This window comes from Thrips palmi, unplaced genomic scaffold (genome assembly GCF_012932325.1).
Source record: "Thrips palmi isolate BJ-2018 unplaced genomic scaffold, TpBJ-2018v1 HiC_scaffold_8, whole genome shotgun sequence".
NCBI lineage: Eukaryota > Metazoa > Arthropoda > Insecta > Thysanoptera > Thripidae > Thrips > Thrips palmi.
The window spans coordinates 1,027,544-1,043,288 of record NW_023144635.1 but is presented as its reverse complement, the minus strand read 5'-3'; the positions used below and the strand labels follow the sequence as shown (position 1 = coordinate 1,043,288).

The 15,745-nt window shown below is 59.9% G+C and overlaps 1 protein-coding gene across 1 annotated transcript in view; it reads right to left on the bottom strand.

Moving 5' to 3' along the window:
- Nucleotides 1-2,637: 2,637 nt before the first annotated feature.
- The window catches only part of LOC117653697 (Krueppel-like factor luna), a 195,787-nt gene continuing 182,679 nt past the window's right edge, over nt 2,638-15,745 (bottom strand). Inside the window, exons 2-4 of the mRNA XM_034399541.1 lie at nt 9,718-9,918; nt 9,010-9,631; nt 2,638-6,084 (exon numbers count right to left, since the gene is read on the bottom strand). Coding sequence (XP_034255432.1) covers nt 5,909-6,084; nt 9,010-9,631; nt 9,718-9,918 — 999 coding nt within the window. The 3' untranslated portion in view covers nt 2,638-5,908. The remainder of the gene's footprint in view (nt 6,085-9,009; nt 9,632-9,717; nt 9,919-15,745) is intronic.

The following is a 15,745-nucleotide window of genomic DNA, read 5'->3' as shown; positions in this document are numbered from 1 at the left end:
CCATTCGTCAGCCTGTGCTCGGGATGCCTCCCTCCATTTGTATCCTGTCGCCCTGCCTGGCCGTCCTGCCTGGCCGTCCTGCCGGCCCGCCCGGCCGCCTTGACTAAACGCCGTTTTTGCACGGCCGACGGTGCTGTTTGTTCGAAGCAGCCCAGCCCGCCCGCCCGGGCCCGGGCTGCGTTCGGCGGCCCGCCGGGCCCCTCCGATGCCTCACGTCACGTGACCCACTGACATATTCCAGTGGGAGGGAGGAGGGGGGCCCTCTCCTTTTTCCAGCCCGCCGCGCCGCCGCCGGGCCGGGCGGTGCGTCCCCGGCCAGCGCCTGCAGACAGCGGGGTAGGCAATGCGACGCACGGCTGCGTGGCGGGCTGGCCTAAGCTGCAGGCTGACCGGTGGAGGCGGCCCGAACTCGAGACGCGATTTGAGCTCCAGAGTCGCTTAACAGGACTCGAAACCGACGTGTGACCCCACCAATGGATTCTTCGTTCGGAGAGCTATCCATTGATGGGGTCGCACGTTCGGTTCGAGTCCCATTTAGCGACTCTGGAGCTAAAAACGCGTCCGGGATTTTTCCCGCCTCCACCAGCCTTGTGGCCCACTTTGTGGCGTGGTGGGCTGGCCGCTCTTCTTCTCAGTTCGCCGAGCCCCTTTTCTGACGGTGTGGGCGCTGGGTGCGGTCCAACAACTCCACGGCGTTATTGTGCTCCACGGCGACGTGGCCGCCTGGCTGGCGCATGGCTGGCGCATCGCCGTGGACGTGCTCGCGCCACACCGTGCCGCGCCACACCGTGCCGCGCCACACCGTGCCGCGCCACACCGTGCCGCGCCACACCGTGCCGCGCCACACCGTGCCGCGCCACACCGTGCCGCGCCACACCGTGCCGCGCCACACCGTGCCGCGCCACACCGTGCCGCGCCACACCGTGCCGCGCCACACCGTGCCGCGCCACACCGTGCCGCGCCGCGTCGAGTCCTCCGAGTCCGGCGTTAACTGGCACCGCGGCGGTCTTTTCCCCGCACGGGTCGCAGCGCAGCGGCAGCAGCAGCGGGGGTCGTCACTCTACTTTGTTGCAACGCCTCGGCGCCACTGCAGTGCGGCTGGTCGTGCCGGCCGTGCTGGCCGGGACACACGACGAGGACTGGCCCGCAGGATGATTCTGTCTCTCTCGCACCCGTGGGGGATGCGCGATGGAGAGACAGAGACTGGAGTCGGGGAGTAAAGCCGCCGGCCTACACACTAACCGAGCCGGACCGGCCGAGGGGCGGGCACGGCGGGGCGAGGGCCTTGTTCTTGTTTTGGCGCGGGGATGCCGGTAAATTAGTAGGGACTCATATTCCAGCATAAATCACAGGCGATCCTCCCCCCCCCCCTCCCCCGCCGTTTTCACTCTCGCCGCGGCGCCTTGCGAGATCCGCTCGAGGTGTGGTTGCCGGGAGGTGATAAGTGGCGCCAGAAAGGCTATACATCAATTTGCGCTCCCTCCGGCACGCTCTGCCGCTCTGCGCAATACAACGCACACCACAATGGAAGGCCGCTTTGCAGCCAATTTAACTTCTCTTTATTTGATTGAGTGCTAATTTATTTAGGAGGAACAAGTTGAGTGGCCTTTTCTTGGATTCCTCGCCTGTTTACCCCTTGGAATTAGCGCGTGCCCGCCCCGCCACGCCGCGCCAACGCCCGGTGTGGCGATGTAGGGGCAAGCGGCGTTTTGTTCTTGCCCAGCCCCGCGCCTCCCCTCTCTTCGTACCTGCGGTCTGCGGGGGCCTGCGGTGGTGTCCGCAGCACTGCCGCCCCGTGCTTGCGCACCCTCCCCCTCCCCGGCACGGCCAGCCAGGCCCAGGGCGGGGCGTGCCGGGTTGTTGCGGGGGCGTGGAGGCGTTTTAAAACAAGGCCGGCCCGGCTGCGCGGGTCGTGAGGGCTTGCTTGGGCTCCCCGCGGAGGGCCGGCCGACCAGCCCCACGCACTCCCGCCTTGTCGCGGCGTCCCCGCGGCCCTGGCCAGCCTTGGCATAGCGCCCCGCCGTATATCACAATCCTTTTGGCAGCGATAACACAGGTCCGCTCTTTGGCGACTGTAATGAATGGGGATGCAGCCGTGCAGTGTCGCGCTAAATAACATGAGCAGAAAGTTGAAGCACCCATTAACAGGCGTCCCCGGCCCTGCGCGCACAGCGTCGTCGTCGTCTCGTTGTCGCGAGCGGAGCGGCGCCTGGCATGCGCGAGTGCACGCCGCTTCACCTGCGAGCGGCACGCAGCACGGCCTGGCGCGTCGCGCGCGGTGCTTGCGCTGCGCGTCTGTCTGCGTCGATTGGGCGCGCTGTCAGCGACACTGTGTTGCCCGTAATCCCGCTGCCGGTGTTATCGCGTGAATGGCTTGTCATAATCCACTTAGCCGTGTGTCTCCGCGCAGCGCAGCCAGCGTCCCGCCCCGCCCCGCCCCGCCCCGCCCCGCCACGCCCCACCGCGCTTGCAGGGGCTAATCCCATTCCAAACTCGCTGCGTCCGTGTAAGCAAGCGGCTTCTTCTAATGTGTCCATTCGGATTTTGCGTGCCTGTATTTGTATCTGTGTGTGTCTGCGGATGTGTGGGAAAATCGGTTGTTTCAGCAGGATAAAAAAAAGGAGAGGCATGAAGGCGTTAGTTGTTCAATATTTTTATTGATCAGATAACAGCTAAATATTTGTTATACAAAAAATGACACGAAGCATTTGACTTTTATACCAACGATCATCATTTGTACAGGTTTTCTTTCTTCAGACTCATAAACTTGTTTTCTCGAGTTTTTAAAAATATTTCGACATTTTTTATTCACTTTCTGCGTCATACACAAAATATACACCTAAATTAAGGATGATAGATTTCTCTTAACTATATTTCAAAACTTATACAGTACAAAGTCCACCTGTACAAAACGCTAGAAATACAAAATCTACTTATTTTTAAATTAACAAATCTTCACATTGAACATTTTGACTTACACTGATACATGCATCCATAACAAACGATGAAAGGCACAACATGAATGAGGAATGACTGGAAGAAAACTGATCAATATGACAAATTTTACTGATGAGAAACAGTCTGAACTGAATGAAGGAATGGAACACAAATGTATAGTGGGTATCTCAGGTTATCAGACAAAAGTCTACTGAACAGAAGTCATGGTTTCAAAGTTTGCATATTTACTTTAAAAGTAAACTGGTCATCAAATTGCTCCACAATTCATGAATAGTCTACTGAGTAAAATCAAGTAACACGGAGGTTTATGGTTCACGCGACAAAGAGTCGGCACTGAGTAGAAACGTCCAGAACATTTACGATAAAGCAACCTATGCCATATGTATTACTTCTTAATGTGACTAAGAAGACGCCAAACACAGATTTCATATGAATGCAATTTTCTAGATCACAACATGTTCATCATTGCCACGGTTTCTTTACATAATCAACTTACAATTACCACATAAAAAGGGTGTTTCCGAAATTTACTTTAAAACGTTGATCACAGGTAGTGGGAAACACCCTATATACTCCTAATGAAATTATTTATGACACAATAGTTGATCAGGAACCCAAAGCTGGAATTCGATTTGCGTTAAACAATAATCTATAAACAATTTGCAATTTAACTTAACGATATAATTTAATTTACTTAGTGCATATATAGCTTCCATTTCATAATTAACGAAAAGATAGAATATTTGCAAAAACGAAACACAAAAATAACAGAAGAATGCCCTAGCTTTTCATAGCTGAGATCTCACGACTAAGCATAAAGTTTTAAAAATATTCAACAAATTAAATTTCTGAGCTAGCAAGTGCACCCGTGCGTAGATATTAACTTTGGCCACCGGTCTTGAATGGAAGATACATTCATTTTTATACACTGCAAATCCTCCCGATATTACCCAAAGAGGCATTGCACTAGCAGGTAGTAGAAAGTTCATAAAGAAAAAATTTAAACAATGTAGAGTGGCGTGCGAACCCCGCGCTTCTTCGTAACCAAGCTGTCCCGGATACAGGCCGACAACCAAGGCTGCCAGCGTGCCAGCCAGTGTGCCACCCTCGAGGGCACCATCGGTTTCATCCCCGGGACAGCGCACTTACGACAAAACGGCCACCCTACACTTTAGAGTTTCAGAAAAGTCAATCAACTTACTGGACCTCGACCGCCCATGGAGCAGACGAAACCACTCACTGCCCCCCGCCCCCTCCCGCAAATAAATTCTTTGCAAATAACATAAAATTAAACAAAACAGCTCAAACGATTGCTTTTTTTAAAATAAAACTATAAGCGGATTCAAACTTAATGTCAGCCATATTACACGCGAAAAAAAGCTTGTGGCATTAAATTTTACCTTTGGAATCACAAACGATGAGATGGAGAACATGTATGGCACACGAAAAACACGTAGGAACTGAAAGTCGGAAGTGTTGCACTGACAGCATAACAGGCGTGGACAATGTGGATTGGAATTGTACAATTATCTCTTTTGCAAGGATAAAGAGAGGTCTAAAGAATGACAGTTGCTTATTAGCAATTCAGAACTGACGATGAAAACTGATTGAACTGGTCCCAAATTCCTGTCCTGGAGAGTAAGGTTGCAAAACGCACAAACGCAAGATTGAGAATTGAGGCCATGCGTTCGAACCGGCGTTTTGGTATATTCCGGACAGGTACAAGTAAAGCCTCCATACAATAATTAATATCAACAAAGTAAATTATAAACAAACAACTTGGCAGTGTTCACGTGTTTTTGGCTTTTAAATCAATTCACTTGAATTTAGTTCAAATCTCATCTTAACAACAAAGCTTGACATACGAGGTGATAGTATACTTAGTCCATCACGATGATATATTCTCTTTAAGATCTGATGCACATGGCTTTAAAGGTACCTATAATCACGAGAGATGCTTCACCGCTATATGTACCTTTTGGTTATAGGGTTCAATACACTCTGAAAAGTAAAGAATATATTAAAATGACGAATATCACCTCATATGCCTTGTACGTAGTTCCTTAGCCTGGGCTGATTGCCACATTCTGGTCCTGAATGCTCAAAATCGCTCAAACTTATAATACATTACATTAAAATTACTGGTAACCATTATCACTCGGCAGATAAATGGAGCGCGTTGCATGCCCACTGGAGTGATATTAAAAGCTAACACTTTAAACACTACTTGGTTTTCAACGGATCGCCACTCACAACCTGACATAACTACTGATCCGAAAAAACAATCGCTCCTCTCACTGGCTCAGTAAAGCTGCAATGAGCGCGCAAAGATAACGAAATTCCCTAGCAATTACTGAAATGACTTAGAAATGGTTTACAAATTTAACAGGTTTTCAGAGACAAAATCGATTTTCTAAAAATTAGCTATACGTCACACCAAGTAGAGTAAAACAGAGAAAATGCCACGTAAGACGATAAAAGTTAACGGAGCGTCGGCAACTCCAACGTTTCGAACCCGAAGGTTCAGGGAATCAAACAGGTAAGAGAAGGGAAAATTTACTAGAAAGACGAACAAAACATGCCACGACGGTTCGACGCATACAAGCATAACCACCAGGAAGAAGGGCATGAGATAAAATAAACAATCTACATGACTGGCCTAGGCATTTGTCTGACAAACCAGTAACCAAGGAAGAGTGCCCCGCGCAGGCACTCTTTGGAAGCGCGCCCTGCCGGGTGAAGCACTGAACGAGTATTCCACTAAAACTTAAAAACTATTGTACTCCAGTAGGAAACGATCACAAGCAGCCTCCATAGTTACCAGCATCACTCGCAGCAGTCCCACCGCACGGCCACCGCGGCCACAGGGTACCGTTTGTTTATATCACAGGTTTTTGTACGATTCATTTTTTATAATTTTTTTGTTTTCCTCTGAAAGCAGCACTCCACCTCACGCGTGCCGCTTCATGTGCAGGGCCAGGTGGTCCGAGCGGGAGAAGCAGCGCTCGCACTGCGCGCACTTGAACGGCTTGGCGCCCGTGTGCTTGCGGTAGTGGCGGGTCAACTCGTCCGACCGCGCGAACCGCCACTCGCACCCGTCCCAGGAGCACCGGTACGGCTTCTCTCCTGAAACACAAAACCAAATCGCCGGTCAATAAACCTTGTTGTTGTTGTTGTTGACGTGTTCATCTAAACTGCTTTGAGACAACAGCGCCGTTGTTGGCGTCGTCGCCGTCGTCGTCTTGGGTGCCGGAAATTACCGCCCCGGCGGCGCGCGCTTTGTCCGTGCTCGGGCTTCATTGAGGGGAACTCGGAGGGGCGCGTGAATGCCGCGCGCGCCGCGCGCCGCAAAACTCCAATACGCCAATCCGCTCGTCTCAGCGGGGCGCTCCGCCAACCCCACCCCGCCCCGCCCCGCCCCGCGCCGTCAGGTGCGCGGGATAGAGCATAAACATATTTACGGGGCGCATTCGCCTTTACGGGGCACCGCAACTCAAGGCGATTCGGGAGCCGCGTGTTCGGTCACCGCGACGATGAACGCGGCGGCCTCGAAGGGGGACGGACGGCAGGGGCGGCGGATGATGATTCGGTCGCACAATGGCGGACATCAAAAGTTGTCAAAATAACATTTCGCCGCAGTCAGCAGCGCTCCGCTCCCCCAGCCATTGACGCGCGGACCTTTCTTTAATAAACAGCGGAAGCGCGCACAATCCGTAAATTTATTGCCGACACCCTCTAGGCGCCTCGCCACAAAGCACTGGGGCCCCGGGCCGCCCCAGGCCCACCCCGGCCGCGCTGGGCCCGCTCGGTCGGCCGCGGCGGCCCGCCACAATCCTCGCAGCGGCACTCCTTGGCGACGCGTGGTGTGATTTGGGTCTGCAGCCTAGCCGGCACGGCCTAGCCCCGGCGGCCTAGCCTCGCCGCCGAGCCGAGGGAATATATCAAATAAAATCGCCCTATGAAGCCTTCCCGCGAGATGTAAATCTTCCGACACGGCCATAACGCTCAACAAGCTTTGGCCGCGGAATGCATGTCGGCAGCTGGTAAATTGCCATTACATCGCCATACACTATCAGGCTGCAATGGCCGGCTGGCTGGCTGCTTGGCGGGCTGGGCGCGCGCTGGGAGCGGAGCGGAGCCCCGGCGGGGCCGCAGAGGGCCCCCTTGGGGATCCGGGATTGGGGTCCAAGTCCAGGGCAAGGCGGCCCGGGACTCCAGCGGCCTATGCCGCGAGGCCAGTCGGGTCGGACCGTTCATCTTGGCGTTTTGCATTTTCATCCCGACGCGTATTTCATATCGGGGTGGGGCGCGGCGGGGTTGTATTTCCCAAAGACCGGGCCCGTTTGCAAGTGAGAGAGTGCGCGGCACTGTGAGGCACGGCCCCCTTACACGGCGCGTGACGCAACCCGAGCGCGCCTGGCGGCCTGGCGCGCCGCACCGCACTGCTGCGCTGCTGCAGGGTGGCAACTCTACACCGGCGTGACACGCGCTGTAGGGTTGCCTCCCTTGGAATCCGAGTCCGCCTAGCTTCGCAAGCTCCGCCAGGCCTTGGCAAGCCTCGGCAGCTTCTTTGAGCCCCGCAGCAGCAGCGCGGCGGCGCGGCCACGATCCCTCCGCCGCCGTGCCTTTGTGGCAGTGACCACTCTGAGTGAGCGGTGCAGGCGAAACCGGGCGAAACGCGCCGCGCACTGAATTCATTTCCGGGAGTTAAATATTCCAGAAGGGAGGGGCGGCCGCCGCTGTCTCTCTCGCACCCTTACGGGACGCCCCTAGAGCGCGGCGGGAGATGCAGGGCCACTGTTCGGAAGCAGTCTGCGAGCGGGTGGAGCGGGCCGTGGCGTCTTGGACCCTTCTTCCCACTGTAGCATGGCGTGCCCGGCGTGCCCGGCGTGCCCCACTGCCGGAGTGTTGGAGTGCACTCTGCACCCACCCCGGCCGTAAAACACAAGCAACGCACTGCTCGGGCACTTTTTATTGTGGCGTCCCCCGTGCCGCGTGCCGTGCCGTGCCGCGCGGCGTGTTTCGGTGCGCCCTCCTCCACCTGGCTGGGTGCGCGAGGCTGAGCGAGGCTGAGCGTGGCGCGTCGTGGCGGCTCTCCATTCCGGCCTGTCTTTTCCAGGGATTGGCCGAGGCCGAGGCCCGGGCCGCCGACAAAATAACTTTGCAGGCCGGAAAGGGATTGTCCGCGTTCGGGCCTGCCACTGCAGTGCGAAGGCCGGGGCCCAAGCCGAGGCCCAGGCCGAGGCGAGGGAAGGACGGCGACACCGCCAGCGAGGACCGCCAGCCCGCCTGGATGGCGGCCCTTTCGTTTGTATATGATCGGCGCCATTTTATTATTCGCCCAATTTGCGATATTGAGGCGGTGCGGCTCGGCTCGGCCCGGGCGGCGGGGTGTACCTGGCACTCTTTACGACCTCCTGCAGCGTGGCAGCGGAGCAGCGTCCCCGCTTCGCCCTCCGGGGCCTTTGCCCTCAAACGGCCCACCGATAGCGGCCAACTAAAAGCCCAAAAACGGGCGGGGAATAAAAAGGGGCGAACACGTGGCGCGGCCCGGACGCAGATTCGGGTTTTTGGGTTCATCCACAACTAGCCAGCCAGCCAGCCAGCCAGCCAGCCAGTCAGCCAGCCAGCCAGTCAGCCAGCCAGTCAGTCAGCCAGCCAGTCAGCCAGCCAGCCAGTGGGCCCGGCCAAACGGCATCAACTATTAAGAGGACTGGACCTGCCCGGCCGGCCCGGCCCTTGGCCTGGCTAGGGACGCCGGGGCGCAGACTTAAGGCTCCTCTCAGGAAAAAGCGAAACGCAGCGCGCTGCTGTTTTGATGGCACAAGGGTATAAAGCTCATAAAGTGAATACCAAATGGAATCCGGCGGGAGCGGGGGGTCTTATGTAGATGCGGCGAGGGGTGGCGCGGGGCGGCGCGCGCCGGTTACGAGGTACAAATACGGGATACAGGTACAGGCGCGGATTGGAAACCATAAAAACTTTGATGGATGCGGATGCAATTCGGTGCACCTGTTCCACTGCGTGTCAACGAGAGAGAGAGAGACTCACCTGTGTGCGTCCGTTGGTGCGCCTTGAGGTGCGAGCTCTTGGTGTACACCTTCTTGCAGCCGGGGAAGGCGCACTTGTGGATGCGGCGCTTGGCCGACTCGGCGTGCCTGGCGGAGCCCAGCAGCCGGGTGGTGGTGACGGCCTCGGACAGGGACTCGTCCGAGGCCGAGTGGATGTGGTGGTACTGGTGGTGGTGGTGGTGGTACGTGGTGATGAGCCGGGCCGCCACGCCGAGGTGCCGGCGGCCCACGTTGGGGCCCGCCACCCTCAGCAGGCCTTCCCGCTTGACGGAGGTGGACGAGCTGCTGCCCGTGCTCGAGTCGCTGTGGTGGCCCTGGCCCGACTCGGGGCTCGACGGCGGCGTCAGCGTAGGGAGGCCGCCCTGGCCGCCCGCCCGCCCCGCAACCGCCGTCCGCGCCACCAGCCGCAGCTCCAGCTGCTCCCGCTGGTCGTACATGAGGTCGTCGTCGAAGTCGTCCTCGTCGTCTTCGTCGTCGTCCACCTCCTCGTCGTCGTCCTCATCCTCGTCCTCGACGTCCTCGGGCTCGTCGTCGTCTTCGTCATCGTCGTCGTCCTCGCCCTCTTCGATCTCCTCGACCGGCTCCTTCTTCACCACCCGCACCTGCGCGACAAAAAAGGTCGGGGTAAGTGAAAGTGGCGGAGGGCAAAAAAACGAAAGAAGAAGGCAATATCGCTTGGAGCACCGACCTGGCAGGACACGGCGCTCTCCCACGAGCACGCCGACGACGCCGTGCTGATGGCGTCCAGGTGCAGGTTGTCCAGGTTGAGGGGCCCCGCCCCGATGCCCAGGATGGACCAGGTGGCGTCGGCGGCGGCCGCCTCCTTCTCCTTCTTCACCTGGTGGTGCTTGGGCTCGTCCTTGAGCCACTTCTCCATCTCGTAGCACGTCTGCAAGCAGAGGAACAAGGCGTCAGCCGGGGCCGTTCGGACAGGACGTCCAGGACGTCGTCCAGGACGTCGTCCAGGACACGCGACGCCACCGAGCCAATGATTGATTACTCGCTTCTTTTCGCCCCATTTTTTTTCCTGCCCCACTTCTGCGGAAGGGTGATCGCTTTCGATGAGACCGAAAAGAAAGAAAGACAGAAAGAGAAGTGGCCACCCAGTCGGCTGGGTGTCAACATAGACAGACAGACAGACCGCCCCCCGTCCTCACACACACACACACTCACACACACGAAGACCGAGTAGCAACCTCTTGCGGGCATCTCCTCCACTATTAATCATCAGACGGAGGTATTAGAGTTTGGTTTTTGTCCAGCGCTGCTGAGGGCGGTCGGGAGCCACTAGCGCCTCTGTCTATCTGTCTGTCTGTCCGTCTGTCTGTCTGTCTGTCTGTCTGTCTGTCTGTCTGTCTGTCTGTCTGTCTGTCTGTCTGTGACGCTGATGCATGGACTCCGCGATTGATCGATCTCCCTCCGATTGAAATGATCAGGGGTTCGTAATGAGGCCGACGGAAGCGCGCTGTCGGAACTCGGAAGGCCCGGGCGGGCGGGCTGGCCCTCGTGCCCCGGGCAGGCAGGCCCCAGGGCAGGCCCCAGGCCCCAGCGCTCGGCCCGCGCGGCCCATACGGAATGAAGGCAAGGCGCTTTCTCGGCCAGAGAGCCGCCGAGCGCGAGCGAGAGCTGAGAGGAAAAACACACGCAGGGGGGGACTGCCACCGCCACGGCGCGCCACCCCCCGCCTTGAGCAGGCCGGCGGGGCGGGCGGAGCGGGCAGGCACTGTGCACAGCCTCGGACACAGTCTCCTGGAGCTTCAGCACCATGATTTACGACACCACTAGCCTTCCGGGAGGGACGGGGGCGGGCGGGGGCGGGCGCCACGCACAGTGACCCGAGGGACGCCGCGGCCCCGGCCGCCCCGCCCCGGCCCGCAGCAGGCCCGCTAGTACCACTTCTTGCCCGCGGACTCTGCCATTAATTCACCGGCACTGCACGCCCTTGGCGTGCTGCCGTGCTTCGGCGTTACAGGCGTTACACCTTCGCTCACGGACCGCCACGCCGTCGGGCTCATCGCGTTGTAAAGGGAGGGGCGGCGGCCTCGGTGGCCTCGGTGGCCCCGGTGCACCCGGAAAGCCTGGAGCATCTCCACCCGGATGCCTGGCCTGCCTGGCCTGCCTGCCAAGCGGCGCGGCCCGGGGGGGAAATTCCAGCGCCCCGTCAAGAAGGGGGTCATCTCGGAAACGGTAACAACATCCTGCCGGGGCTCCGCGCCGTCCTGCGCCAATCTGACGAGGCTCACGAGGCTCGCGGGGTTCGCGGAGGTCGCGGCCGTTTCCGAACGGAGTGCTTCCATTAGGGGCCGGGCCGGGCGGCTCAGGTGGCGGCGAGGGTCTGGGCGGGGCGAGGCGGGGCGCGCCGGTAACAGGAGAAGGCGGGCGAGGTGTGCGGCGGAGTGGCGCGAGTCGCACCCGGCCTCCCCGCCGCGCCCCAGCCACCCCGCCAACTTGCGGGTGAAAACTCGCTCATCGCGGCGCAGTTTGAGCCGCCTGAGAGCGACGCTGCGACGCTCGAGGTGCTGCAGTCCGTCCGCGAGGCCGTCCCGCACGCCGTCACGCACGCCGTCACGCACGCCGTCACCGCGCACTGCGCACGTTAGCGTGCTGCCCGCGGTGGCAGCGCCGGGATGGCCGCAGTAAAGCGCTGCGAGAGGGCAAGAGTGAGAGAGAACGACTCACTCTGAGTGAGGGAGTGAGAGAGAGAGAGAGAGAGAGACCGCGGCGATGCGCCGACCCGGCCGATACATTCCGAGCAGGTAGCAGCAGCCCGTAGCACTAGCTCGGCACCTCGCCGCAACGCCGCGGAATGCAGAGTTGCTACTCCCGGCGCATACCTCGCAAGGCTCGGCACCGCAAGGCTTGGCCGGGCTTTGCCGCCGAGCTAACTGAATAGCCCGAGTACAGCCGTACGGCGGCAACAGGCGAGGAGCGAGGCGAGCGGTGGCAAGCCAGGAAGCCGTCGAGTTTCCCGGTCCAACGAGTGTCCGTCCGCGGGTCTCGTTGGCAGTGGAGGACCCCGAGAAGCAGGCTGCGCCGCTCGGTCTCTTTACCCTGGTACGCCTCGTGCGTGCGAGAGAGACAGCGAAGAACTGCTTTCGGAATGCAGGCGGCCAGTGCAGTGTGCGAGTGGCGCGTCCCTGGCCCGGTCATTCCACAGTGACCTCCTGGATTGTAAGGGGCTCCAGGCTCGCCGCTCCGCCGCGCTCGAAGTCTTGGTGCCTTCTCGCGACGGGGGAGTCTCGGCTGTCGGCTTACAGGATCAACCCGCCGTGCCGGGGCCGTGGGCCGAGCCGAGGCGGCTAGGAGTCAAGCAGCCGAAGGCCGAGGGCACGAACCAAAAAGAACCGTCCATTTTCCGGAAGAGGACCCCCGAAAGAATAACCGTTCGGAAACTCAATCAGAGCGATAATGATGCGCGCGGGGCTGCTAATGAGAAAGGGGCGACGCGGAGCGACAACGCGGCGCGCGCTGCAGCGGCGCAGCGGCGGTGCATCACGGGACGTTTTAACGAGAAGAGAGGCCCATTACTTCCGCCAGTATTCATTAACCAGGCGTCCGGGCACCGAGGCCGCCACGCCGCCACGGCCGGCGCGGTGCTCGCCGGGCCTTCATTGCACAATTCACTTTTAATGACTGCATTATGATCGGCAAACGGGTCGCTAACCGCCGCCAGCACGGCCACCAGCACGGCCACCAGCACGGCCACCGGCACGGCCACCGGCACGGCCACCAGCACAGCCACCAGCAAAGCCACCAGCACGGCCAACAGCACGGCCACCGGCACGGCCACCAGCACGGCCACCGGCACGGCCACCGGCGAGGACGCCAGCGTGGCGCCCGGTCACCCTCCAGGGGAGCAATGCGTTGTCTGTGGGGTAAAAGAGCGTCCGTTCTTTACGCGAGAGCATTGTGTGAACGCAGAAAAAAAAAACCAAAAACGCGGAAATAAAAGAAAACAAAAATTGGCCAGCAGCAGCGGGACTCGAACACACGGCCACAGCACATACGCGTCTGACAGCCTGGCCGCGCGGCGAGCGTGGCCTGGCATAAATGTCACGCGCCGAAAAGGCGCCGCGCGGCATTGCAATTTCGGGGAATTTATTTTGACGGCCTTGGCCGACCTCGTTGGAGGCGCGGGGCGAGGCATCAGCAGCTCGGCCTGTCGACACGGCGTGGATATCCGAGGAATGGGCACGAATACCAATGCTGACTGATCGGGGCCTGTCTGCCTGACGCCCTTGGCGGCCTTGGGGCCCTCGGCGACGACCTTCAGCGCGCCGCGCCCTGCCGCCCTGCCCTGCTCACGGGCCCCCGGGCCGCGGGGCCGCGGGGGGCCTATGTGCTTGTCACATAAATGGGAAATGTGAGCTGATGCCAGGGAGGTGTATAAAATTTGCAGCGTGACGTTTTTATTGGACCTCGCGGAAGGGGTGGGGCCTCCCGGTGGTTGTGGTAGGACGCCCCCCTCCCCCTCCTTCCCCTCTAATTTTCCTTTAAAGCGCACGCACACAAGACACTGCATTGTGTCGACACCCGTTCGGACAATAAATGCCCGAAGCAAACACAACAAGCGCTCGATTGCTCCATTGTCGCCACTCCGCGCCGCACCCCGCCAGGCCGCCGGGCCGCCAGGACGGCGACGACGACGGTATTCAGGCCTGCTTAATTGTTTCACTGTTTGTCTAAACAGCGGACATTTACGACGTCGCGACAAAGGCGGAGTCCCCGTCGACGGCGGGGCCGGCGGCGCTGGCGCGGGGGATCAGGCCCGTGGCGCCCGCGGTGCCCGCGGCCACGGAGACGGAGGAAAAGAAGCAGGCCAAGAGGGCCGTGCCCGAGGCGAGGAGGCCTGCGGTGTGGCCCCGCACCTTTCAGTAAACTGCTGCGTCTGCCCGCGGCTGGCCCGCCAAGGGCCCCGCCGCCCGGGGTGTGTCACCGAGAGAGAAGGAGAGAGAGATTCATTATGAAGCCGTGATGGGGCAGGGGCGGCCGAGCAGCGAGGAAGGGAGAGAGGCAGAGAGAGAGGCAGAGAGAGGGAGAGAGACTTTATTATGAGGAGGTCCGACGCGTTGGCGGCGTCTCAAGTCGGCCGCGGGAATCGCAGCGCAGTCCAGTCGGGCGGGCCGAGCGAGCCTCGGCTGCACCTGGCCGCCAAGTTCAGAAAAGAAAAAGCGAAGAAAGGAAAAACAAAATGAAATAAAGAGGGCCGGCTCGGGAGGGATGCAGCCCGCCGGCCGGCACGCGCCCGCCGCCCGCCGCCTGCTGCCGATTACGAATTAAGTATTTATGACACGCTTCCTCCTCGTCTTCGTCACGCCCCTCAAAGGCCGCTGCAGTGCGTCGCGTTCTCTTTCTCCAAAAGCGAGACGAGAGAGAGAGAGAGAGAGAGAGAGAGAGAGAGAGAGAGAGAGAGAGAGAGAGAGCTGTTGCAGCGTAAGCCGGCCGGCCCGTTTCAGCGACCGCAGGGCGGGACGCGGTGCAGGCCCTGCAGACTGCGTCCCTGAGTCGTTTTCGTCGCTCTGTCTCTCTCGCACTCACGGAGCGTCCCCTTTGAGAGCGAGAGAGACAGCGACGAAAACGTCTCTCGGAGTCGGTCTGCTGGCGGTGGCGGCTGGCGGCCTGGCCTGGCGCCTGCGAGCCCGGAGGTAGGCCGCGTGCCCGACAGGCGTGCCCAGCGGGTTGCAGCGCTGTGGTCTGCAGGCGCCAAGCGCCAAGCCGCGCCAATCGGGGAGCCGAGCGGCGCTCGGCCGCAGACTTACAACGCGCACAGCCACCGTTTATTTTTTCCCGGGACAAAAAAAGAGAAAGGCGCCTCAGAGGAAGAAAGACGGAGATAAACAGACGGAGATAGGTAGGCCGCGTGCAGAGGGCTTGGCGCGGCGCGTGTAGCCCCGGGCCGAACAAAAATAAGTTGCGCGTAGTAAGGAGATCAGGGGTATAAATCAGAGCAGGGAGGCCTCAGATACGCCGAGCGGCCGCGCCACTCGGGGCCCTCAGCCTCCAGCAGCTGGCCTCCAGCACACTGGCTTATCACGGAGGCGCGGGTTCAAATACCCGCCGTGCCGCGTTTTTCTGGTGTAGACGGGGCGGACGCCTTGCCGGGGACCAATCAGGACAGGGCTGGGGAAACAGCCCACCAATCCGAAGGCAGCGACAGACGGCATTTATTCGTGTATTTGTTTACCGCCAGGGCGGTTCGGGGAGGTCCTGGCCTCCCAGCTAGGCTCGGCCTCGGCCCCGATAGAGCACTGCTTGGCGGGGCCGGGGCGCGACGACGCCGACGACGCGGCGAGGCGACCCGTTTGGCGGCCCCGCCAGCAGCCAGCCTCTGCCAAAAGATACTGCATAAAGATTCAATCAGGAGCGGGGCCGCGCGTGGGGCGTGGCAGGGCGTGGCCGGGCGTGGGGCGTCGCGATGACTGCCGACAACAAGCGGGGCCCCACGCCGCACTGCTCGGCGAAGGCGGCGGTGGTGCCGCGCTCCTCCGGTCCCTCGGTCGGCAGGTGTGTCACTCTGGCCGTCAAGTCAAGAGGGCGGTGCGGCCCCGCGCGGCCCCGCCGCGCCCCTTTGTACACCGTGCTGAGTAATTCACCGCTAATCGTGTTTTAGAAGAGGACACAAAGGAACGCCCCGCCCCGCCCCGCCCCGCCCCGACCCGACCCCCCGCCGCGCCGCGCAAAGGGAAGGGCCACATTATTTCTCGCGGAGGGAAGCC